The sequence below is a fragment of the Pongo abelii genome, chromosome 3, assembly GCF_028885655.2.
Source record: "Pongo abelii isolate AG06213 chromosome 3, NHGRI_mPonAbe1-v2.0_pri, whole genome shotgun sequence".
NCBI lineage: Eukaryota > Metazoa > Chordata > Mammalia > Primates > Hominidae > Pongo > Pongo abelii.
In genome coordinates, this window is record NC_071988.2 from 99,290,046 (window position 1) to 99,317,894 (window position 27,849).

A 27,849-nucleotide genomic window follows, 5' to 3' on the forward strand; every position below is an offset into this window, starting at 1 on the left:
CAGGGCAACTGAAAGAAGAGCAGAGAAGGCACATACAGGAGAAAGATGTGATAGAAGACTCAACACACAGAATAGGGTTATGCAGAAGAAAGACAGTGAGAAGCAGAGGTAAGGGAGATGGGAGGGAGAAAGGGTGAAAAGAGCGAAGCGAATGAGCAGGAAAGCAGAGCAAAGGCAGACTGCTGGAACTGTAGAGGAGTTGTAACAAAGGTCAGCAGAGCCCTGGTAACATCAGGGAAGGTGCAACTGGGGCTTTGCTAAGGACAGTTAAGGACTGTTAAGATAGTTAACTGTAGGTAGATAGATATATAGATATATAGATAGATAGATAGATAACCAAGGACAGTTAAGATAGATAACAGCATGGGAGCTAGGGTAAAGCAGTACAGTTAGTGCTCACTAAATATATATGTGTTCCCCTATGTGTCCCATCCTCTCTTATAAGTAGATAGGGGTCACAAGACTCATTCTTGTCATTGGACTGTGACAGGAAGGGCTGAGGCCCTTAAAGTTTGCAATGCCTCTTTCATTACCCCATGCAGAAGCCATGGGTGTCATATGTTTCATGATGGCCTGACTAGAAGGAGTCACCAATTCCCAGGAGCCAAGACGTGATCAAGAAATAAACTTTTTTTGTGTTAAGATACTATGATTTGGGAGTTTGCCTGTTATGAGAGCTAGAATTTCTTGCTCTAATATGCGTTGTCATGTACTAGCTGTCTGACTTTGGATAGATTACTTAACTCTCTGAACATCTGTTATTTCACCTGTCAATGGAAATAATAACAGCACCTATCTCACATGGTTATTGGAGGATTACATGAGAAAGTGTACAGTGTTAGGCACAAAATATTTGATATGTGTTATCATTGTTATTATTATCGTTTACAGCAGGAATTGATAAATAAATTCCCCGAAATGGGCAGCAACAAGGACAGGGAGTTGTGAAGAGATGACAGCAGGGCTGATCCAAGGAGATATTGTGGGACATATTAACAAAAGGTGTGGAATCGGGACTTGTAACTAAAGAGGACTGAAGATATAGACCCAAATATCTCTGGCTAATGAATTGCCAACTTCCTATGAGGAAGCATGAAGCTGTCATTTGTGGAGGTTAACTTATAGAGATAAGCTAGTTATGATTAGGTGCATCTCCATAAACATGCTTACTAAATTTTCATCATAATGAAATATGTTAGGTTCATATAATTTCTTTTTCCATCATTTCAGTTGAAGTGGCCATAGAAGGTGTTAGATATGCCTAATATTACAGAAATATTGGTTGACCCTTTGGTCTTCCAAGTGATCTTAGGCAAGGACTCAGGCTGCCTTCTCCCTTGACTAATTAGGGCAGAGGGAGGACTATGTGAGTGGGCCAGTGAGTGCCCCTGTGGTGGACTGGTGGTCAAGGGGGGATGTTATATATAAATCCAATAAATACAGCATATGATTAATTCAGGGTAACTTGGTAGTGCTATTGTCCCTTTATTTATTGCTTTTCCTTTTTGAAAAGTAGCATATTTGCAATTAGCAAGTATAACATGTCTTATTGAGACCTGTACCATAATTGTATGATTTTTGGAGTGCAGTGATTATTTACAGGCGTAATCATGGTGGACCACGGCCTCCAACTCCCAAGCTCAAGTGATCCTCCTGCCTCAGCCTCTGGAGTAGCTGAGACTACAGGTGCACCCCACTGCACCCAGCTTGATTTTTAAAATAAAATCAAATTGTTGATTTTTGAGAGAACAAACGGTTTAAGTTACTCCCATTCAGTAGCAGCCGCAAAATTACGAGGGGGTTTAAGGGTGACAATCTGGTTGCCAGAGTGTGTTGGAAGCTGAGTTAGAATTTGCACATCACTTTACATGGATTGAGAAGATGTCCTCCAACCCCCCCGCCCCGCCCCACCTTTCTTTTTGAGACAGAGTCTCGCTGTGTCACCCAGGCTGGAGTGCAGTGGTGAGATCTCTGCTCACTGCAACCTCTGCCTCCCAGGTTCAAGTGATTCTGGTGCCTTAGCCTTCAGAGTATCTGGGATTAAAGTCAGGTGCCACCACACCTGGCTAATTTTTGTATTTTTAGTAGAAATGGGGTTTCACCATGTTGGCCAGGCTGGTCTCGAACTCCTGACGTCAAGTGATCTGCCTGCCTTGGCCTCCCAAAGTGCTGGGATTACAGGCGTGAGCCACCGCACAGCCCCTACTTTCTAAATAAAAAGGGAGGGGTCTTTTTTTGGGAGGAGGTTAAGGCCCGCAGCTCCCCTTGATATGGCCGCTGCTCTCAGGCACTTAATCCATTATTTCAACAAATGTTTAAAGAGCACCTACTGGGGGAGGAGCCAAGATGGCCGAATAGGAACAGCTCCGGTCTACAGCTCCCAGCGCGAGCGATGCAGAAGACGGGTGATTTCTGCATTTCCATCTGAGGTACCGTGTTCATCTCACTAGGGAGTGCCAGACAGTGGGCGCAGGTCAGTGGGTGAGCGCACCGTGCGCCAGCCGAAGCAGGGGCGAGGCATTGCCTCACTCGGGAAGCGCAAGGGGTCAGGGAGTTCCCCTTCCAGAGGTGACAGACGGCACCTGGAAAATCAGGCCACTCCCACCCGAATACTGTGCTTTTCCGACGGGCTTAGGAAACGGTGCCCCAGGAGAGTATAGCCCGCACCTGGCTCAGAGGGTCCTACGCCCACGGAGTCTCGCTGATTGCTAGCACAGCAGTCTGAGATCAAGCAGCAAGTCGGCAGCGAGGCTGGGGGAGGGGCGCCCACCATTGCCCAGGCTCGCTTAGGTAAACAAAGCAGCCTGGAAGCTTGAACTGGGTGGAGCCCACCACAGCTCAAGGAGGCCTGCCTGCCTCTGTAGGCTCCACCTCTGGGGGCAGGGCACAGACAAACAAAAAGACAGCAGTAACCTCTGCAGACTTAAATGTCCCTGTCTGACAGCTGTGAGGAGAGCAGTGGTTCTCCCAGCACGCAGCTGGAGATCTGAGAACGGGCTGACTGCCTCCTCAAGTGGGTCCCTGACCCCTGACCCCCGATCAGCCTAACTGGGAGGCACCCCCCAGCAGGGGCAGACTGACACCTCACACGGCCGGCCAGGTACTCCAACAGACCTGCAGCTGAGGGTTCTGTCTGTTAGAAGGAAAACTAACAGAAAGGACATCCACACCAAAAACCCATCTGTACATCACCATCATCAAAGACCAAAAGTAGATAAAACCACAAAGATGGGGAAAAAACAGAGCAGAAAAACTGGAAACTCTAAAAACCAGAGTACCTCTCCTCCTCCAAAGGAACGCAGTTCCTCACCAGCAACGGAACAAAGCTGGACGGAGAATGACTTTGACGAGCTGAGAGAAGAAGGCTTCAGACGATCAAATTACTCTGAGCTACGGGAGGATATTCAATCCAAAGGCAAAGAAGTTGAAAACTTTGAAAAAAATTTAGAAGAATGTATAACTAGAATAACCAATACAGAGAAGTGCTTAAAGGAGCTGATGGAGCTGAAAACCAAGGCTCGAGAACTACGTGAAGAATGCAGAAGCCTCAGGAGCCGATGCGATCAAATGGAAGAAAGGGTATCAGCCCTGGAAGATGAAATGAATGAAATGAAGCGAGAGGGGAAGTTTAGAGAAAAAAGAATAAAAAGAAATGAGCAAAGCCTCCAAGAAATGTGGGACTATGTGAAAAGACCAAATCTACGTCTGATTGGTGTACCTGAAAGTGATGGGGAGAATGGAAACAAGTTGGAAAACACTCTGCAGGATATTATCCAGGAGAACTTCCCCAATCTAGCAAGGCAGGCCAACATTCAGATTCAGGAAATACAGAGAACGCCACAAAGATACTCTTCGAGAAGAGCAACTCCAAGACACATAATTGTCAGATTCACCAAAGTTGAAATGAAGGAAAAAATGTTAAGGGCAGCCAGAGAGAAAGGACGGGTTACCATCAAAGGGAAGCCCATCAGACTAACAGCGGATCTCTCGGCAGAAACCCTACAAGCCAGAAGAGAGTGGGGGCCAATATTCAACATTCTTAAAGAAAAGAATTTTCAACCCAGAATTTCATATCCTGCCAAACTAAGCTTCATAAGTGAAGGAGAAATAAAATACTTTACAGACAAGCAAATGCTGAGAGATTTTGTCACCACCAGGCCTGCCCTAAAAGAGCTCTTGAAGGAAGCGCTAAACATGGAAAGGCACAACCGGTACCAGCCACTGCAAAATCATACCGAAATGTAAAGACCATTGAGACTAGGAAGAGACTGCATCAACTAACGAGCAAAACATCGAGCTAACATCATAATGACAGGATCAAATTCACACATAACAATATTAACTTTAAATGTAAATGGACTAAATGGTCCAATTAAAAGACACAGACTGGCAAATTGGATAAAGACTCAAGACCCATCAGTGTGCTGTATTCAGGAAACCCATCTCACGTGCAGGACACACATAGGCTCAAAATAAAAGGATGGAGGAAGATCTACCAAGCAAATGGAAAACAAAAAAAGGCAGGGGTTGCAATCCTAGTCTCTGATAAAACAGACTTTAAACCAACAAAGATCAAAAGAGACAAAGAAGGCCATTACATAATGGTAAAGGGATTAATTCAACAAGAAGAGCTAACTATCCTAAATATATATGCACCCAATACAGGAGCACCCAGATTCATAAAGCAAGTCCTGAGTGACCTACAAAGAGACTTAGACTCCCACACATTAATAATGGGAGACTTTAACACCCCACTGTCAACATTAGACAGATCAACGAGACAGAAAGTCAACAAGGATACCCAGGAATTGAACTCAGCTCTGCACCAAGCAGACCTAATAGACATCTACAGAACTCTCCACCCCAAATCAACAGAATATACATTTTTTTCAGCACCACACCACACCTATTCCAAAATTGACCATATCCTTGGAAGTAAAGCTCTCCTCAATAAATGTAAAAGAACAGAAATTGTAACAAACTGTCTCTCAGATCACAGTGCAATCAAGCTAGAACTCAGGATTAAGAATCTCACTCAAAACCGCTCAACTACGTGGAAACTGAACAACCTGCTCCTGAATGACTACTGGGTACATAACGAAATGAAGGCAGAAATAAAGATGTTCTTTGAAACCAACGAGAACCAAGACACAACATACCAGAATCTCTGGGATGCATTCAAAGCAGTGTGTAGAGGGAAATTTATAGCACTAAATGCCCACAAGAGAAAGCAGGAAAGATCCAAAATTGACACCCTAACATCACAATTAAAAGAAGTAGAAAAGCAAGAGCAAACACATTCAAAAGCTAGCAGAAGGCAAGAAATAACTAAAATCAGAGCAGAACTGAAGGAAATAGAGACACAAAAAACCCTTCAAAAAATAAATGAATCCAGGAGCTGGTTTTTTGAAAGGATCAACAAAATTGATAGACCGCTAGCAAGATTAATAAAGAAAAAAAGAGAGAAGAATCAAATAGATGCAATAAAAAATGATAAAGGGGATATCACCACCGATCCCACAGAAATACAAACTACCATCAGAGAATATTACAAACACCTCTATGCAAATAAACTAGAAAATCTAGAAGAAATGGATAAATTCCTCAACACATACACCCTCCCAAGACTAAACCAAGAAGAAGTTCAATCTCTGAATAGACCAATAACAGGAGCTGAAATTATGGCAATAATCAATAGCTTACCAACCAAAAAAAGTCCAGGACCAGATGGGTTCACAGCCGAATTCTACCAGAGGTACAAGGAGGAGCTGGTACCATTCCTTCTGAAACTATTCCAATCAATAGAAAAAGAGGGAATCCTCCCTAACTCATTTTATGAGGCCAGCATCATCCTGATACCAAAGCCTGGCAGAGACACAACAAAAAAAGAGAATTTTAGACCAATATCCTTGATGAACATTGATGCAAAAATCCTCAATAAAATACTGGCAAACAGAATCCAGCAGCACATCAAAAAGCTTATCCACCATGATCAAGTGGGCTTCATCCCTGGGATGCAAGGCTGGTTCAATATACGCAAATCAATAAATGTAATCCAGCATATAAACAGAACCAAAGACAAAAACCACATGATTATCTCAATAGATGCAGAAAAGGCCTTTGACAAAATTCAACAACCCTTCATGCTAAAAACTCTCAATAAATTAGGAATTGATGGGACGTATCTCAAAATAATAAGAGCTATTTATGACAAACCCACAGCCAATATCATACTGAATAGGCAAAAACTGAAAGCATTCCCTTTGAAAACTGGCACAAGACAGGGATGCCCTCTCTCGCCACTTCTATTCAACATAGTGTTGGAAGTTCTGGCCAGGGCAATTAGGCAGGAGAAGGAAATCAAGGGTATTCAATTAGGAAAAGAGGAAGTCAAATTATCCCTGTTTGCAGATGACATGATAGTATATCTAGAAAACCCCATTGTCTCAGCCCAAAATCTCCTTAAGCTGATAAGCAACTTCAGCAAAGTCTCAGGATACAAAATCAATGTGCAAAAATCACAAGCATTCTTATACATCAATAACAGACAAACAGAGAGCCAAAGCATGAGTGAACTCCCATTCACAATTGCTTCAAAGAGAATAAAATACCTAGGAATCCAACTTACAAGGGATGTGAAAGACCTCTTCAAGGAGAACTACAAACCACTGCTCAAGGAAATAAAAGAGGATACAAACAAATGGAAGAACATTCCATGCTCATGGGTAGGAAGAATCAATATCATGAAAATGGCCATCCTTCCCAAGGTAATTTACAGATTCAATGCCATCCCCATCAAGCTACCAATGACTTTCTTCACAGAATTGGAAAAAACTACTTTAAAGTTCATATGGAACCAAAAAAGAGCCCGCATCGCCAAGTCAATCCTAAGCCAAAAGAACAAAGCTGGAGGCATCACGCTACCTGACTTCAAACTATACTACAAGGCTACAGTAACCAAAACAGCATGGTACTGGTACCAAAACAGAGATATAGATCAATGGAACAGAACAGAGCCGTCAGAAATAATGCCACATATCTACAACCATCTGATCTTTGACAAACCTGAGAAAAACAAGAAATGGGGAAAGGATTCCCTATTTAATAAATGGTGCTGGGAAAACTGGCTAGCCATATGTAGAAAGCTGAAACTGGATCCCTTCCTTACACCTTATACAAAAATCAATTCAAGATGGATTAAAGACTTAAATGTTAGACCTAAAACCATAAAAACCCTAGAAGAAAACCTAGGCAATACCATTCAGGACATAGGCATGGGCAAGGACTTCATGTCTAAAACACCAAAAGCAATGGCAACAAAAGCCAAAATTGACAAATGGGATCTAATGAAACTAAAGAGCTTCTGCACAGCAAAGGAAACTACCATCAGAGTGAACAGGCAACCTACAAAATGGGAGAAAATTTTCGCAACCTACTCATCTGACAAAGGGCTAATATCCAGAATCTACAATGAACTCCAACAAATTTACAAGAAAAAAACAAACAACCCCATCAAAAAGTGGGCGAAGGACATGAACAGACACTTCTCAAAAGAAGACATTTATGCAGCCAAAAGACACATGAAAAAATGCTCACCATCACTGGCCATCAGAGAAATGCAAATCAAAACCACAATGAGATACCATCTCACACCAGTTAGAATGGCAATCATTAAAAAGTCAGGAAACAACAGGTGCTGGAGAGGATGTGGAGAAATAGGAACACTTTTACACTGTTGGTGGGACTGTAAACTAGTTCAACCCTTGTGGAAGTCAGTGTGGCGATTCCTCAGGGATCTAGAACTAGAAATTCCATTCGACCCAGCCATCCCGTTACTGGGTATATACCCAAAGGACTATAAATCATGCTGCTATAAAGACACATGCACACGTATGTTTATTGCCGCATTATTCACAATAGCAAAGACATGGAACCAACCCAAATGTCCAACAATGATAGACTGGATTAAGAAAATGTGGCACATCTACACCATGGAATACTATGCAGCCATAAGAAATGATGAGTTCTTGTCCTTTGTAGGGACATGGATGAAATTGGAAATCATCATTCTCAGTAAACTATCGCAAGAACAAAAAACCAAACACCGCATATTCTCACTCATAGGTGGGAATTGAACAATGAGAACACATGGACACAGGAAGGGGAACATCACACTTCAGGGACTGTTGTGGGTTGGGGGGAGGGGGGAGGGATAACACTGGGAGATATACCTAATGCTAGATGACGAGTTGGTGGGTGCAGTGCACCAGCATGGCACATGTATACATATGTAACTTACTGCACATTGGGCACATGTACCATAAAACCTAAAGTATAATAATAATAATAATAATAATAATTACAATAAAAGAAAAAAAAAATACCAGCGACATAGTGTTAGATATAGGTGTAGCAAAGAAACTGAGTAAAGCATGTGAATGTATGCCAAAAATAATTACTTTGATTTTAAGAAAATAAATGTTTTTAAACATTTTTGCTTTAAAAAAAAAAAAAAAAAAAGAGCACCTACTATGTGCTTCAATTATACAAAGATGATACAACCTCTGTCCCTAGAATGACCACAGCTCAACAGAGAGACTGAGGGCGAATTGTGCAAACCCTGGGTCCTCCAAATACTTAAGATTCAGAGCCAGGTTGTCAGAGGTTCTCCTTTGTTCTGGCTGAATAGTAACATTGACAGGGACCTGCCAGTTTCAACTTATTCCAGTTATTCCGAAAAGTGAATTGTTCCAAGTGGCGTCAGTGCACCTTAGAACGTGGGCCCGCGTTACGGTGCTCGTGAAGACTGGAAACAAGTGGGACCCCCGTCAGCACAGCTCATGCAACTGCTTCTGCAAACTCCCCTCTAACACTTTGGCCCATCCCGACTCAATTGAGGGACCCGAGACTTTTCTTCTCTGGGCCAATCAGAACCCAGTCAGCATCTCTCTGATGCAACTGTTCCCTTATAAAACGATTAAACGTGGACCAGCTATTTTTATTCGGTCCTATAAAAATAGCTGCCGTCAGTCAGTCCTGGCGGGGAATCAAGGCCTCTGCTCTTCAAGTGCGCGACCCAGTCGGCCGTGTCCTGATGTTACTTTCCCAGCCGTTGGCATTTGGGGGCGCAGCTGGACCCACAGCTCCCAGACCGCGTTGTGTTCCACTGACAGAGTCTCCTAGGGAAAGGGAAAGGTGCATTTGCTCCTAGGCTCCGCCTAGGACACACACGCCAAGATCTTCCCGGGCTGCTGGTAAAAGCCAGGATGCAACAGCCTGAGGGTCCCAGAGCGAGGAAAAAGGATCAATCAGGTCCCCCGGACGCACTTAGTCCAGCGGGAGTGGCGGGCTGTGGGGGTGGGAGGTAGCCCCAGGGCCTTTGATGTGGGCACACGCTCCCCCAGCCCGCGGAATCGGTTCCTCGCCTAACAAGGGATGTGGACACGGTTCATCTGCCTTCCGGTGTGCCTCAGCAAGAACTGTGCAACCTATCTCCACCCCCTCCGTCCCCAGTATGAGCACTTTTGTTTCCTCCCCAGACAAAGCCAATCTGAACTCCAGCAGAATGAATAAAGGGATCAGGTTGCTCTCTCGGCCTCCCCTCACCCCCTTCCTCGCTTCTCCCTTTCCCCACGTGACTCTGGAATCTTTGCTAAAGCTCCGAGTCTCTGGGTCCATTTTCACACCGAGTAAAGCAGAAAGGAAGGAGGCAAGGGAGGCTAGAGGAAGGCTGAACGTGTGTCCTTTAAACGCGGGGTCCAGACCCGGCGTATTTTGGGCGTTTCCAGGCTCTCTCGCCCGAGTGGCCTTGAGTTTGGGGGTCTTTTCCAGCCTTGCTAGCTTTTTGCTCCGTGCAATTAAAATTATGGCTCTTCTTCCACTCCCGTAATCATTGCACCTCTACCCTGCAGACCTGCTCCGGGGTGTTCAGCGCGGAGGTGGGTGTTGGTGTGCAGCAAGCCGCGCCCCCGCAGCCCTCTTCACCCAGGCGAGGGGCGGGGACGAGAAAGTAGCAGCAGCGCCCCCCAGTCTTTCCTCGGAAGCTTCCGAACAGTCTGCTGCAGGAAGCGCAGCCCAAGGCGGTGCGGTGCGGCTGCAGCGCGGGCGAGTCCCCGGAGCTGCCCTCAGCGCTGCACAAAGTTTCCAGCGAGCAGCCCCCGGCAGATGAGGTCTGCCGAGCCTGGTGGCCCGACCAAGGAGTGGGTGTGGGTGGGTCTTTCGGGGCTCCCGGCGACCCGCGGTGCCGACGCAGCGCCGACGTATGGTGCCAAGCGAACTTTAAAAAGCTGCTTCGGACAAACCAGAGCCAGGATTTCCACTGTCGGGGACCCGGGAGCGGAAGAGTCTAGCCCGAGGGAAATGCTGGAAGATCCTATCAGCCGGTGACTAGCAACTTTCCGGCGAGATTTTGACGCGGAGAACTGTGCTCTGCCTCCTCTTATTCTCCCAAAGCTCACGTTGGCGTCCTGCCTTGCGGGGGAGCTCGGCGCGCTCTCTGCCTGAGCAGCGAGTGAATTGAACCCCCAGCCCGCTCCAGCGCCTCCGGGCTGATGAGTGTCGCTCTCGGCCCGTCCATCTCTTTTTCCCGGAGGTAACGGCCCACGGTTCCCCACCTTCAGTGCGCCCGGGTTCCAAGCGCCGGAGCCAGCGTTTTGGCCGAGCTGCTTCTTGGATGCTGAAGGCTGGGCTCTTCCATCGTGGGTGCCGAGGCGGCGATGGGTGTCCTCAAAGTGTGGCTCGGGCTGGCCCTAGCGTTGGCGGAATTTGCAGTATTGCCTCATCATTCCGAAGGTGAGAGAGCGGTGCCGTGTGCGCGCGCGCGTGTGTATGTGTGACTGATCTTGCAGTTTAAAAATCTCAGCAGGTTTTATGGTATTGTGGTGGGGTGGAAGTTTTTCTGGGAAGGGTGAGGTGGAAGTGAAACAGGAGTAGGCTTTTTCTGATAAGATTCCTACTCCTGATTGTTTTGTATTCGGATTACACCCCCGAAACGGCCTCCTTCTCTGCCCTAAGTGCTTTTGGGTGGGTGAGTGGCCGATGGAGGTGACATCTCTGAAACTGATCCTTTTTCTTTCCACCACCTACCTTTCCCCGAAGGGAAAGCAACTGCATGGAGCACAGGTGAGGAGCGAACAATCGCTCTTACCTGTTTAAAAATACTTCTGTTCCTAAGAAACATACAATCTTTCATCTTAAAGCCCCATCGCTCTCCCGCCCTCCTTACCTCAGTTAGTCTCCCCCTAAAGTCCAGTTAGGATTTTATAACTAACTGATTGGAGCGTGTTCTGGACGTGGGCAGTTCAGTTGCACTGAAAGAAATCTCTCCAGTACGGAGAAGCACGAACCTGCCTGCTTCCCAGAACAAAAGTGGTTAATAAGAGTTTAGGTTCATTCTTTTACTTCACCCTCCGCCTCCTGGTTTTCCTCCGAGGCTCCAAGCTACGTGTAAAACCCCGGAGCCGCAGGAGAGAAAAGGAAGCCGTGAGAGTAGCTGTCGCCATGATATCAAATGCAATCTGGGCTCAGCCAAATAAATGAGTCAATAAGTAAATCAAGAGTTTGGGGTCATGGGATGCCGGGACGCGAGGCGCTCTGAGCTCCCACCTGCTCCGAGGAGCCAGGGACATCGCCCCGCCAGTGCTTAGGGAGGGGGAAGGGAGCCAGCGGACTGGGAGGAAGAAGGCTTAATCCACAGCGCCTGGCTCTTGGCTTCCCCTCCCGGCTCCATTCATTATTCATCCAGCTGCGGGAAGAAGAGTTCGCCTGCCCAGCCGCAAATCAGAGCCGCGGCTGGGCGGCGGCGGCGGCGGCGGCGGCGGCGGCGGGCGCGGGGCGGGCCGCCTTCCCCGCCCTAGTGCCTAGGAAGGGGCGCGGGGCGGCTCCCGGGGGTCGAGTTCCGGCTCAGGACTGGGGGCTGCGGGAGGCCCGGGGAGGACAAAGCTCTGCCTCGGGTCGACCTCCAGTCACTGGAGCAGCTGCCTTTTCTTTGCCGGCTTCCCAAGAGAAAGGCCTTGGGAATCCACGCACAGCAGTGGGGGACTTTCCTGTGGGTCCAGGTGCTGCCTTCTGCACTCTTCCGGGATGTGTGTCAAATGTGTATAACCTCCGGGAAAGGCACATCTGGGGCCTGTGCAGCCTTCTCCCAACAGTGCAAGTCCTGTAGAAATATAACTTTATTGTTTATGTGCGTGTGGGCGCGTACTTTGGGAAAAAAAAAAAAAAAGCTTGTAGGGCTTGATTATAATAATAAACCAGATGAGAGAGTCATCCCAGGCCACCCAAACCTGAACTTGGTACTTAGAAAAATTAATTTCACTTGGTGGCAGTTTTTAAAATTTAGAGTCTTATCCCAGCAACTCAGAAAACGTGCTATCACTCCCGGATAGCTCACCAAGGAGCAGTTGGAATGGTGCAGCTTCTCGGAACCAAAACTCTGGAATCAACAAAAGGCATTATTATTAAGAGCCTACAGGGTGCGCTCTTTGGCAGATTGCTTGATCCAGTGGGCCAAGTTTAAGAAGTGCGGAATCTTTAGATTGGGAGGTGGGGATGGGGGGATGCGAAGCACAGAAAGCCGGGGGTGGGGACGGGGTGGGGGACGGGGGCGGAAGAGAGGGTGTGGATATTACTCCAAAGAATCTTTGGAAACTTTGCTTCTTATTGTTTTACTTTACTGTCAGAGCATTCTACAGCCATTTCACAAATTGGACTGATAAATTGATAGATGTCTGAGAGTTTCCACCCACATCATAATGGTGCTTATGGAATAATGAATGAATGAATGAATGAACATGGCCATTTATTGAGCAGGTATTGTTTGCCTGGCACTTTGCTAAGAACTTTACATACTTTATCTCATTTAATTAGTTTAATTAAGCGATATCACTTCCACAGACAAAAAAACATTCATCATCTGATGAGACCTCTGGTTTGGTTCTTTCAAGGTTTTCTTTTTCTTTAAAAAATAAGAGCATTGAGATCAAGGTTGGAAACCTCAAGGATCTTAGAAATCTCCTCAAGTTTTTATTATCAGCTTAGAGAATAATTTTTAAAAATAGAAAAGAGACATTCACATGTATACTTCTTTTGATGGGATGTACCTTGTGACACCTTTGCTGACCAGCTTATGGCAAAATTTGCCGTTTTCTTCTCAGTGCACAGAGACAACAATTGTGGTTGGTATGGGTTTGGTCTTCCTCACTTAGCTGTGTGCTTATTGAGGGGTTAGGATGGCTCCTATTAATTCTTATATCTTCAGTTCAGCTCCTAGTATACAGTAAGTGCTCAAAAAATTGGTCAGATGAACAGTGTTGCCAAATTATATTCTTTTGAATTAAGCTTAACTGGTGGACTGGCCTCTGATTAGCTCACTAACCTTGAATGAACCGATTAGCTCACTAACCTTGAATGAACCATCTAACTTCTTTGTGCTATAGTTCTGTCATTTACTAAATGAGGTCAATTAGGTGATAGCTCTAAGATACTTTGGCTAATCATCAAACATAGAAGAAATAGAGATCAGTATTTGCTGCATTATTTGTGGTCAATTGCAATTTTCTGGTTCTAAATTTTATTATTTTTATTATTATTTTTTTTTGAGACAGAGTCTTGCTCTATCACCCAGGCTAGAATGCAGTGATGCGATCTCAGCTCATTGCTGCCTCTGCCCCCTGGCCTCAAGCGATTCTCATGTCTCACCCTCCTGAGTAGCTGGGATTACGTGCACCGCCATGCCCAGCTAATTTTCATATTTTTAGTAGAGAGAGTTTCACCGTGTTGGCCAGGCTGATCTTGAACTCCCGACCTCAAGTGAACTGCCTGCCTTGGCCTTCCAAAGTGCTAGGATCACAGGTGTGAGCCACTGTGCCTGGCCTCTAAATTTTATTTTAATTATCAAAAGAAAAATAAATTTTTATAAGCAAATTATTGGCAGTGTTATTTTATACAGCCTTATGTTGCTAAACTGGTAAAGTATTAATGCTATGACTTCAGAACTTAATAAAATCAAGAAGTCACAAAGAAGCTTCTAACATGGCTGCTTTCTGAATCAGAGAAACTCTACCATGGCTTTTTCTGGAGAAACGTCTTGAGTTCTGTTGACATATGGAAGTCCTGTGAAGTTACACTAGATAAGACAGTTGCCTTGGGATAGAGAAACATCATTGAATTGGAGGTTAAGAGAATTGAGCTTTAGTCTGTGTCCCATCACTCTCCATGTGATTTTAGCCATTCCCACAAACCCTGAATCCCAGGTTTTTCCTATAAATGCCATTTAACAGGTTACATTGAAGAGGATCATTTGATAGACAATATATTTTATTTATGGGTGAGTTAGGGTAGTTGTTGCACTCTGGGCTGCAGAGTTGTTTCACTGAGAGACTCTATGCTTGAAACTCAATGTTGGGAAGAGAAGACCTTGGCTGGAAAAAAGTAACCTAATTCTTTCATTCTGCAAGCCTTTATTGAGAGGTTATGTGCCGGGTTATGTCCGGTAGGTGGGTACAGACATCAAAACCAAAGCCAAAAAAACTCCCGCGCTCAAGGAGTTTGCATATCTAGAAATTGTTAATGTCAGTTGAATAGCAGTAGTGATATGAGAACATTTGGTCCTTGGTGGGTTTCTCAGTATGGAAACGTTAGATGATTGTTGTAACTTTGCATCCTTTGGCTTTTGTAATTACCTGGCAATGGAAATAAAGAGGTGTTGTTGTGGACTCTTATTTTCATCAATTATATTTCCATTGCCCTCTGAAGATTGGATTCTGGGCATTACTCTCCTTATATAGTGTACATCCTTTAGTAAGGACCCAGCCATCCGTATTCACTGTTATGGACTTGGGTGACAATATCACCCAACTGTACTCACACAAGTAGTCATAAAATATTCTTTAACACATGGCTCAGAGAAGGGGAGGGGACTACCACATGTCAAAGTTGGAGCCTCATGCCAAATCTTACCGTAGTTCCAAAACAGTTGGCCCACTTTCATTTTAACTACTCTATTAATTGATCTAAATCCTAGTTGACAATAATCAGGACATGAGCTGTCCTGTCAGTTCAGAAAGTGATTCTATTTTAAGTATTCCACAGTGCACACAGCCATATGCTGAATTATAACACAACATAAAGCCTGAACATTTAAATGCCAACTTGTGGCTGCTTGTTCCTAATGAGTCATGTTTTTGTGGTACCATGCTCTCCAAATCTTTTCGTATCTTAATGGTTGTATCTGCCACTATTTCTTTGAACTAATAATGGGTCTGACATTTTGTCGTGCTTGGATTTAACTTCTCTAATTTACTCAGCTTACCAATGGTTTCAGGATGTATGCAAATTATATCTCAAAATTTCTCCAAAAATATTAGATTTTATACAGTCATCTCATAAAGGAGTACATTATAATGTGCAAAAGGGATTAAAAACAGACATTTACTTGTTTAAATTTTATGCAGTAACATTTTGTCTACGTGACCTGCAAGAAATGAGCCAGCCACACAGGAAAAGAGCAGCTCAGGTCTCAGGATCTGGGCTTCCTTCTTGACACTATAAAATTACTTCACCCTGCAAAACTTTATGCACTTTCTCACAGGTTGTGAGGTGTTAGAACTTAAATTACCTGGCATCTCAGCTGCATTCTGTGCCCTGAAACTGGCATTGTTCATAGTTAGAGAACTACTCCTGTTGTCTCTGGTTTTTCCTCAGTTTTCCTTTGAGGGAGGCTCATTTCTTCTTCTAGATCAGCACTATCTCACAGAATTCACCTTGAGCCGGAATTTTCTTTAAAGTTCCCTGCCATAAATATAAACATCAAATAGACCTGCAATCATTCTTGTACTCCTTAAGAAAAAAAAATAATGAGTGGAGAGAGTAATTTTGTTTTCCATATTATGTGAACTGACAGATTAGTGAAAAGACCTCCACTCTGGCTTTCAACCAGAAGCTACACCCAGTACCCATGTCAACAAACCCCTCAACTTCATCTGCTGGTGGCTGTATGAGAGAAATATGCTTGCTTTGGATGCTGCATCTGGTATTGGGTGATGATAAATGTTTGATAGGACTGGGCATCACACGGGAATGCTTATTTTCTCAAGAGCGTAGAAATGAGGTTTTGGAAGCTATGTTAATGGAGGCTCATTCATGCAGCTGCCTTCCGGGTAGAACTGTTCTGTGTTAGGAAAGCTCTCAGAGGGGAAAACTTATTTCTTTTGGAATTATACAATACAGAGCAACTCAAATTGAATTAATTCCTTTTCCTAATGATATAATTTTTCAGCAGCTCTACACCATTTTGACTTGAGTCTCCAGCAGATGCGTGGCTTGCCCAGGTATAGATGTGGTGCCACATTCAGTGCTACTTTATTTTTTTCATACTGCAGTGAGTTTATCATGGCTATCTAAACTTCCAAAAATGGGTTTTGATATGGGTACTCAGATACTGCTTAAGGTGCTTGATTTCCTTTGGAGCTTTGAAAAGAAATTGACTTTGGAAGGTAATGCTGTGGAGAGCAATACAATTATTTGAGGATAGTCTTATTTTAAAGATTAAATTTTGTTTGTTTTTTTTCTAAAAGTTAAGTTTTGTTTATTCTAAAGTTTAAATTTTGTTAAATTGTACCTAAGTGATGATGATCTTTATTCTAAATTTTCTAAACACCAGAAATAATTAAATATGTCCATATAAGTAATTTAGAAAGTGAATTGTGTTCATATATATTTATTTGAGATATATAGAATTATTTTAGTACACACATCACACACATACATATGTATACATATATATTTCCTTTCTTATGACATACCATAGACTGAACTACTAAGTCTTGGAACAAGATTTCTTAAGGAAAAAGTAGTCAATTAAGAAGAATTTTCCTTCAAGATTTTATCTCAAGTTATTCTTATTAGAACTTAAAGTATAATAATAGAAAAAAACAAATAAATAAAAAAATAAAAAAAAGCAAATAGGGAGTGTCCATAAAATCATTCATTTATAGACACTCCCTATTCCTTTTGTTCATATGTATAGAAATAAATTCCTTTTTTTATATGTATGGAAATTTTAATAAATATTAATGCCATGGCTAGAAACTATTTTAAAGTAAAATAATAAGTTTGTGTAAAATATAAACTCAAAAATGACATATCTATATTAATTATCCTATGTCTGCAGAGGAAGAAATACAAACCATTAAAAGTTGAAAATGTCATTAGGAGAAAGGCACAAGGGTGTCATAAATTTATAATTTTTGCTTATACATATGCCTTGTACTTAGCTAATGTGATGCATTCATATTCTGGGTGAATTATATTAAAACACCAATAAAATTGTTGTATACAAAAAAAAAAGAATGTTAGGGACATAAAAATTATTTCAATAAATTTGCTCACAGGGATCTTTGATTCAAACCTAAGTGTAAATAGTCATCTCAGTTTTTTTAAAGATTGTTCTTAATTCCATTACTGGAGGAGAAGGTAGACCAATTCTTTCCTGAGAAGTTAATATTATTGGGACTTCATAAATGATCCATTAGAGGTAAGCACTGTGGTAAAATAATGTCCTTCTCTCTTTAGAAACCAACTGTGGATCATTGTTAAGATATGCTTCATCTTGGTGTGTATATACTGTTCAAAAGTGTTTTGCAGACTCCGTTTCTGAGAGAGTAGGTGATAGCACACTGCCCATCTCTTTCTAAGTTAAATCAAGACCAGTTGTGCAGCTCAAAAATTGGTTGGGAATGTGTCTATATGTTTTTTAAGTTAAGATTTCAGTTTTATAGTATATATATATATATATATGTACACACACACTATATATATACTACATATATATACTATAAATACTACATATGCTATTTATACTATATATGATATATATACTATATATAGTATATAGTGGTATATATGTATATATATGTGTATATATGTGTATATACTATATATGGTATATAGTATATAGTGGGTATATATGTATATATATGTGTATATACTATATATGTAATAGTATATATGTAATGGTATATATAGTGTAGGTATTCTCTCTATATGTAGTACACACACACATATATATAATGTAGTGGGGTAAATACAACATTTCAACATCCTTAGAAAGGAAGTACACAAGAATAAATTCACAAATGGAGGATGTAGGCACAAAATGCTAGGAGCTCAGAGAAGCATAATCTGGTGGGCAGAAGTTTCACAAAGGAGATGGGATCAAGTTCAAAGGGCTTGACTAGACAAAGTACATCTCCTGTAGAAAATGAAAATGAGCAAAGGCATTGAGACATGTAAATATATTACAGGATTCTAAGTTGGCCTCTTGGGTTGGACTGGAGGCTTAGTGTGAGCAAACAGTGGCAGGGAAGCCTGGATAAGTAAATGGGACTGGATTATGGAGGCTTTGCTGACTTATCACCAAGAAAAATATTTACCGTATTTATAGCATGTCGTTATAAACACATTTATCTTAAAATTCAAGTCATAAGTTTTAATGATGCTTTTCCTCGTGTGTGTCCAAGGAATGTTGTTTTGGTGTATGGGGTTATTTCCCCAGGGGAAGAATGCTGAAGCTTTTAAGATTTTGGAAGAAGCACATTTTCCTGATTATGGTGCATGTAGATGCAGTTTTAGCAGCAAGCTTGCTGGGGCAGTGCCTATTGGTTTATTATGCATCTCTTTTAATTCTTATTTTGTTTTTCCCCACAGGTGCTTGTGTCTATCAGGGTTCCTTGTTGGCGGTAGGTCATTCTTTACATACTTGGTTTCTTTCATTTGAATGTAAAATGCTTGATTGAAGTTCCTGAGTGAGTGAGTTGACCCTATCATTGTAGAATATGTTTATTTTTCTTCACAGTTTGAGGATTAGCCCTCATTCAGGCACAATGATGCTCAATTATTTAATACCTTTTCCAGAGTGAATTAGTTCCATTCAGATACTCAGGTGTTGGAAGAGAAATTCAAACACTCAACACACAATTTGCATTATGTGGCTATTCTTTGTGTTTTTTTAATCAGAGAGAAAATTAGATCCCATCCTTTTGTCAGATACAAACTGAAACACAATTTGTTTATCTTCTGGTTGCATTTGCTTCCCACTTTGAACCCTTCTCCAAGAAAAATATGATTATTAAATTAAGTAGAATAGGAAGGAGTTCTGTTGTTACTTTGAATTATAAACTTGAGTTTTGGTGAACAGCAAAGAAATTAACATTTATTTCTGAACTCTTGCCATATAGGGTAAAATTGATTTTGAATTTAATGTCAGAATGACTTGGGGGAAAAGCTGATGTATGTCTCATGCATTTCTTTTCATTGCTAATGCACTATGGTGCATGACAGTGTGTTAAAGCCTTATTGAAAAGACTATCTACACTCCATCAACTCTAATAAATGGTATGACAAATCATTCTTCACCATGTTTTTATTTTGGTTTAATAAATGCTATAATAAAACTGAACTGAGATGATTGGAAAGAATTTGCTCATTTACATCACAACCTTCTATTGACATGTGTGATATTAATAAGTCATCTTAGATTATCCTTGTGGTATTGAAATAGATGAGGAATATCTGAAGTATCTTAGAGTCTAGATAATTGTAGATATTCACAGTAATATCCTTGAATCTGCACTTTATATACTGTAGTTACTGCTCGAGAAGTTTTTTTTTTATATTTTTCTATTAAAAATTAGGAAAAAGCCATTTTTATTCTATTTGTCATTCCGTATCCTGCCCTGTTTATTCTTTAATATGTTTTAGGAATCATTTGCTCTAAAATATATTATCACTTTTGGGGAGCTATAGTAGATATTTAGACAAGTCGGTTATCCATGCTAATAAAAGAGAATTATTTATTGTGTAGAGTACTTCATAACTTTTCCATATATTTTCATAAGTATTCATATGTCTGATACTTATAATAGACCAATGGAATAGGCAGGCCATGTATTATTCCATACTCTTCCCCCTTTTAATGGAAAGGATGAGAGAGAGAGATGAAGAGATTTGCTAGAGGTAATGACCATTAGGGGTGGACCAGAACAAGACATCCTGTCTTCTGTTGTTCTGCCTATATGTGAAAAAAAGTGGCTACACCTCTTCTATATTTAACCTTGCTATGTGTTATTGTACATTTGAACATGAAAGGATCAAGTAATTGGAGAGGTCAGTTTGATCAAGTTAAAAGGAGAAACAGCCCAGCCAACCTGAATTTATTGGATGACCTTGCTTCCCTCTGTACTGTGCCCTAGCAGATCCCAGGGCTCATGGCTGCTCAAGATTAGTGGGTTGCACCCTCCCACACCAGCACGCTCCTCATTCCTCCAGGTGACTTCTTTGCTTACCAAGCCTCTGCTACATTTGTTTCTTTTTCTTTTTTTTCTTTCTATTATTATTATTATTATTATTATTATTTTTTTGTGAGATAGGGTCTCACTCTGTCACCCAGGCTGGAGTGCAGGGATCTTGGCTCATTGCAACCTCTGCCTCTAGGGTTCAAGTGATTCTCCTGCCTCAGCCTCCCAAGTAGATGGGACTACAGCTGCACACCACCACACCCAGCCAATTTCTTTTTTTTTTGGTATTTTTAGTAGAGACAGGGTTTTGGCATGTTGGCCAGGCTGGTCTTGAACTCCTGATTTCAAAGTGCTGGGATTACAGGCATAAGCCACTGAGCCTGGCCTGCTACATTTGTTTCTGAACCTCTTCAAGCCTGAGATACTTATTATAATTGTTATGTAATTCAGTCTGAGAGACAATATATTTATTACAGTAATAATATTATTAAACAAATATTTATTGAATGACAATTAGAGATCTGCTATTCTGTGCACTGGAATGCATCTGTGAACAAACAGATGAAAATTCCTGCCTTCATAGAGCTTGAATTCTAATAAGTAAAATATATAGAATGTCAGATAGGTGGGCTATGGGGAAAAATATTGTGGAGGTGGAACGGATAGAAAAGGCTCAATGGGGGATGAAGGTGGCTACTTTAGATAGGGTGATAGGGAAGGCTTCACTGAGAATGTGACATTTGATCAAAGACATACTGAAAGAGGTAATTATAAGAGCTAGCCTGGTGGATACCCAAGGGGAGAGAATTTCAGAGATAGGGAGCAGAAATGTAAAGTCTGAAGCAAGAGCTTCTATGGGCATTTGAGGCAGTGCATGGAGGATGGCAAGAGATAAGTCAGGGAGGAGGGCAGGGGTCAGAGTGTGCTGAGCCTTGTGCAGACTTTAGCTTGTCCTTTCAGGAAGGTGGATGAGCCATTGGAGGTGCCAGAGAGGAGGAATGGCAACACTGGACTTATCATCTAATTAAACTGCTGAAATGAGAGTGTGCTTGTTTCTAGGGAAACTATATTAAATACTTTAAAAAGACTCCATAGAGGTGAGCCACTAAAAAATTGCTGTCAAATTAAGTGTAGGAAAAACAGCTATACAAGATTGAGAAAATATTTCAAAATCTAGAGAGATTCTGCATTCAGGTTTATTTGTAACCACTTTAAGTTCTCTTTCCATTTTAAGGACAATGAAACTGGAAATGGTAGATGATGCATTGTGGACTTGGTTTATTATCTACATCATTCACTGCTGCTCTCTCTCCACATGCCCTAGTGTTAAAGAAAAGCATTCTTTCACTGTCTACATCAGTGAAATTGGAGAGTGAATGTATGTTCATGTATTTTGAATTGAAGAGTTCAAGAACATTACTATATGATTCTAGGATTCTCTGATTATACAACTTTTTGGGTGACAAAGGCTTCTAGTGTAAGAGGTGTCCTTTTCAAGAGCTGGCTCCAAGAATAGTGGTTGGTGTCCCTGTTCCAAACTTTGTAATTTTACCCACATGCTCACTGTTTTAGAGGTAGAAGTGACTTGAGAAATCTCTTAGTCCAGACCGTCCATTTTATAGATAAGGAAACTGGGACAGGGATGTGAAATTCTTGAGGTTTGTTCATCTCCCAAGTGAGTAACCAGAAGTAGGTTATTCTGGTTGAAAATGGCAAAGCCTCAGCTTCACCCAGAGTTCATAAAGCATATCAAGCAAATGAGAGCGTGGATTTAGGCACTTGCTGCTAGTATTACGCTAACTCTCAGCCTGTCTTGTGAGGATTCCTCTCACTGATTCCTTTCAATCTCTTCACTCATTGCTTAGGAAGCTGCCAGATGTAGTGGAACATTCATGGCCCTGGCAGTCAGACACATCTGGTTTTGATCCTTCCTCTTCTGTTACAAACCAGCTCTGTGACGTAGGGCAAGTTACATCACCTCTGGAACCTCTTAGTGCCCCCGATGTGAAATGAGGACAAAGAAAGCCTCTCCTGAGGGTTGTTGCAAAGAAGATAATGTGGGAAAGACACCCAGGTGCAATGCGTGGCATGTGCTTTTCTGCCACAACACAATTTCTCCTTAGCAACCAAGAAGAACAAAAGGAAGGGCCAGTTGTTAAGCACCTACTATGTATTTAATACTCAACAAACCCAGGAAATCGTTTTGTTTTTTTTTTTAATTTACTTTACAGATAAAGAAGTTGAGGCTCAGGAAGTAGTCAATTGTCCAAAGTTACATAGTAAGTCCTAGCAGAAAAGAGAGTTCAAACCTGGTTCTGATTCTTAAGTCATTTGATCAAGCATTCTATTTCTCACAACCAAGTCTGTCCATTTGTCTCTAAACACAACTAACTTACTTCACCACCTTCCGTCCCATATGCCCACCCCCTCCCTGCCACAACTGCCATGCAGTTGTCTCTGCCAGTCTCTGTCCCTGACCTCCTGCTAAAGCCAGCTGTCTCTGGCTAACCCCTTCCCATTTAACTGAGGCTGTCCTGCACTGGTGTGCACCAAATTCACTACATGATGCAAAACATGTTTAGATAGGCATGTCATCTTAAAAAACATACAATGTACAGTGTATTATGTACTATATATGTTTATATATGTGTATATATGTATATAAGTGTATATATATACACCTCCCCCGACTTTGTATTGTGTTGTGTTTCCCCAATTTTTGACAGCTGTTAGGACTTGCAGTGACATCCTGGGGTGATTAAGTCCTAAGCATTTGTAGCCATCCCTCAATTGTGGACTGACTTCAGCTCTCTCCCTTCTCTTTTCTTTAACAATCTTCTGTAACTTTCTTTTCTTTTTATTCCTAGAGTAAGAAATGACCAGAAGGGACTAAAAATAACTTGAAAAACACTGAATAATCTATTTTGGGGTGTGTTTCTTACCCCATAATACCCATGCACCCCTGGGCTCACAAGACTTTCTCTAAAGTCAGCCCTTGTGGAAGACAGTGTGACTTTGTTAAATCAGGAATCCATCAGAGGGTAACTACCTAGGTAATAGGTTTAACTGTGATGTCCAGTGTGAGGAGGAAAATTAATTTTTTATTTCAAAGTTTTCACACACCTTCTGTTCTTTTCCAACTGTATCAAGTATTAAAAAAACTTTCTTTTTGCATCACCACAAGCAAACACGTATCCTTTTTAAAGTTCTTCCTGGGATCAATGACTTGACTCTTCACTTCAATTTTTCTGTCTGTGAAATGGAGATGAACTATTTACTTCTCAGGATTGTTGTGAAGCTTAAAGGAGATGAACATGAAGCACCTCGTCCAGTGCTGTCACTTACAGTGCTCAATAAAGGTTGGCTGCTATTGTCGTTGTTCTATAGCAGTGATGACTGGCAAGGTTGGATAAATGACTCTTCTTCCCTAGATCAAAAGTGTTAAGTGTTGGGATTTTCCTATTTGGGATACTTGTGCTGAGAAATGCTGAAAAAGTGAATCACAAGGCACTAACTCTTAGCAAATTTGAAAGAATATTTTTCAAGGATAGTTAAAAAATGTGGAATGTTGACTATATATAACACTGCAGGAAAATCCAGGCTTTGGAGTTTGAATCTTGGCACCACTACATACATGCTGTGTGGTCTCAGATATAATACTTTATACAGCCAGGTGTCACTTTCATTATCTACTTAATTGGGATTATATTTCTCCTAGGGTTGATGTGACAGTTAACTGAGAACATACTTGTGAAAGAACCCAGAACTCTCCCTGCAAGGAACATGTACTCACATCATTCAGGTGGTAACAAGATGTCGGAGTAGAAATGAGTGAGTTATAGAGTCCAGGGTCTTGGTTCAGGTTCTGGCCCTGTAATTACTAGCTGTATAGCTTGGAGTAAGTCACTTGAATGAAATGAGGTCTCAGTTTCTAAATTAGTAAATTAAGAGAGTTAGATTAGCTTCTCTCCAAGATTCCTTAGCACAGTATCGTGTAGTAGAGTTTTCTGTGATGATGAGAATGTTCCATAGCTATGCTGTCCAGTGTGGTAGCTACGAGCCACATGTGGTTATTGAGTACTTGAAATGTGGCTGACGATACTGAAGAACTGAATTTTAAATTTCATTTAATTTCAATGAATTAAAGTTTAAATTTGAGTAGCCACATATAGATAGTGGCTACTATATTGGACAGTGCAACATTAGAGTTTTAAAATTCTTAACGTACTCTAGTACTTAAAATACAGCCTCATGAATGGTTCTCACCCTGGGTGGAAGCTTACTGGAGTACTTTTAGCAGTTGTGAGAAAAGTAACACAAAGTTTGTTATAGTACCTAAGTTTGCTGTTTTTGTTTGTTTATATAATTTGAACAGTTTTGAAGTCAACACAGTTACAACACTACTCTCCCCATATTGCTAAATATGTTTTCTTTTTTGTTGTTGTCGTGGGTTTTTTTTTTTTTTAAAGCAAGCAATTGTTATGGATCAATGCTTTCTTGAATAAAAGAAAAGGAGTAAAATTACAGTTAATTGTACATATTCCATTAAAAATTTTATAAATTTTTTAACTCATGGGAGTGTTATCCATCATTTATATTAGAGCAGAAAAAGATTTGAGAACCTCTGGTCTAATCTGTAGACCTTGTACATTAGGGCTAAGGAGGTTTAAGGGAGACCATTAGAGCTCTTCAATGTTAGAGTCTTTTTAAAAATTGGTGTGCTATAGTGTTACTTTTTAAAACTTGAAACAGTTAACACACAAGAGACAGCCCTGTAGAAATGAAAATGTCTCAGAACTGCTTTGTCCTTGTATTCATCAATGTGCTCAAGAGATTTTGTGGAGAAGAGAAATGAAAATTTGGAAGCTTTCCCTATTCAGTGTTTGAATCGCCACAAACACTTAGTGAATGGTGGCTAGTGGCTGCTGTTGAAACAACTTGAACTTCTCAGCAGTGGGGAGAATACTTGGTGTCCTGAGGATGCGCTCAGCGGGGAAGCAATACAATCAGCCATTCCTTAATTTCCCTAAAGGTACTGGGTAATTTCTTAATACCCTTGTATTGAATATTGTAGGATATCACCATTTTAAGTTATAGTTTAGCAAAAATTCATCATTTTTTATGCCTCTGGTCTTTATTTTAAAATACGGAGTAATATGCTTTTAAATGGGGGATGCCGCTCTTTATTAAAATGTACTTATTTTGTGATAAAAACTTATTTTTTTGCAACACATCATTACTGTGATAGGTGTTGTCATAAATTTAGAGAGTTAATGAGCTCCTTTAACTAGAGATATTCAAGTTGAGACTAGACAAACAGAATCGGGATGAGTTAGCAGTGGCAGGCTTTTCTGATTTGGGTTCTCACCTGTGGATAGAAGGTTAGAGCTGTGTGTTTCTGCCTAAGGAAAGAAGCCCTTACAGAAGGTGAAAAAAATCTCCTGGCACTAGAGTGTGCAGTGAAGGGTTTCTCCCCATTTAGTTTCTCAAAGGGAGTAACTTTGTACCTTTAAGTGTCAGGTAGTGAGAACTGGGCTCTAGCTGCTTCTGAGGATTTTTTTGTCCTTGCTGGGTTTTTGTAAATTGTCCATCATAATTAGATGTGCTGGTTTCCTATTTGGGAATTTATATGTTCTTAGAATAATTGTGTGAGAGGAATAATACAAGAGATTTTGTACTTTTATTGATGAATAATCCATATGCATTTTTATTCTTATTCATATTCATGTGGTAGGAACAGATGTTTTAAGTTAACAAACACATTTCTTATGCTTTGTTTTGAATTTAGAAGATGCAATTGAGCTTGGAAGCCACATTAATTTGCTCGAACTATGCTACATTTTATCATATATCTCAATTTTCTGGTCACACCATACACTTCCCTCACTTTTTCTTAAGTTTGTGTCATTTTCACACCAAATTGTCTTACAACTTGATATCTTATTTTTGTTTATTCTATTTCTCTGTTTATAACTACAAAGTACATACATATGTTTATTTTCTATGTGATACATTTATATATGCATGTGTATATATGTATAAATCCCCTATAATAGAACTGTCACTCATTTATGACACCTTATGGTATTATCATGTTATAGTTTAGTTACTTTTAGAAATTCTCTGCTTACCAAGGGAAAGATAATATATAAATATCAAATGACAATTGAGTTAAGCCAGCTTATGTTTTTCTGAAATTTCAATTACAAATGTCTGAAGAAAAGTTGACTTTGAAAGTTTTATGTGGATGACATTTTGCTTCCGTGACACTTAAACATAAAATTGGCACAAAATAAAATTTTAAAAAATAACTGAGCAGTTTTATGTAAAAGAGGCATATAGCTTCTGGTGTCCCAGCTAAGTTCTTTTAGCAATGATTTCTTAGGTTCCCAGAGTTTATAAGCTAAATGAAAGGAAGAAGGAGAGGGACAAGCTTTCACAGTAAGAAATGGTTTATTGTTAGTACCCAGGAGGCTCTTGAGTTTGGGCCATGACCTGTGAGTTCTTTCCTGATAGCTCCCAAGATTGGATATTTATTAAATTTATGTCATTTCTTTCCTCCAAAGGGAAATTGAATGGGTGGGGGTGGGATCAGGGAGGGGAGGGTGTCTGCATTAGAGAGCAGATTTCATTGCTCTTTGTACCTTCCATTCTGGAAATGGTTCAGTAATAGTGAGCGGGAGAGAATTATTAACAGAAATAGACACTCATTCTTTGGTGTTCTTACTGTATTGAGTTTCCCTATAATCTAGAACAAACTTGATCTAAGAGATGAGAATTCAGGAACAGAAGAAATATGAAATTATTGGCTAAAAAGAAGCCTTTCCCTCTTAGATTTGCTGTAGATATGTGCAGTAGCAGTGATCCAACTGGATTCCAAAGACATTTATTGATCAAATTCTGTGTTAGACCCTGTGATTGGATCTATGGAGAATACCAAGATTAATAAGATATTAGTTGGAACCCAGGAACACCCTGCTTAGCCAGTAGTCCCTTTTTCCCTTTTCTATGTTGGCAGAGTCCTGATTTTGTTGCAGTTTCCCACCCTTTCCTAGTTGTGAGCTAATCAGGAAATTTATATCCCTTTGCCAGGGATTGGTTTAGGACTGAGTGTGACTTGTGGCCAATGAGATATGTGTGGAACTGCTAATATTGTTGGGTGTTTGAAAGGACCCCATAAATAGCACCTTCCTTCCCTCAGTTCTGAACAAGTTGAGAAATAAAACAAAGAATAAATATAGAAGTCAAAATATCATCCTTTTATCTTTTAACTGACAAGCTAAGTTGGAGGATATAGCTTCAGTTCTCTTAGCCAATGGGGTTGCTGGTTCTGACCCCTCAGAATTGGGAAGAGTTAGGCATTCACAGACAGAGCCTTGCTGAGGAAGCTTTCCCGTGTAGAAGGGCTGATAAGGCAAGAACTCCTGTTTTGTATGCTCTTGGTTGACAGGCTTGCTCCCTGGAAGAGGAAAGAAGACAGAACTGAGTTAAGCATGCCTAGTTGCTCTTTTAAATTTACCAGTTAGATAAATCATGCCACCTTCCTGGGGATAAG

General features: G+C 41.0%; 1 protein-coding gene across 4 annotated transcripts in view; it reads left to right on the forward strand.

The window, feature by feature from the left end:
• Nucleotides 1–9,322: 9,322 nt before the first annotated feature.
• The window catches only part of FRAS1 (Fraser extracellular matrix complex subunit 1), a 477,046-nt gene continuing 458,519 nt past the window's right edge, over nt 9,323–27,849 (forward strand). For 2 of the 4 annotated variants that reach the window (XM_054554103.2, XM_054554105.2), the window contains exons 1-2: nt 9,325–10,791; nt 18,706–18,737. In XM_054554103.2, the coding sequence (XP_054410078.1) occupies nt 10,716–10,791; nt 18,706–18,737 (108 nt within the window). In that variant the 5' untranslated portion in view covers nt 9,325–10,715. The other 2 variants (XM_054554107.2, XM_054554104.2) reach the window with 2 other exon arrangements.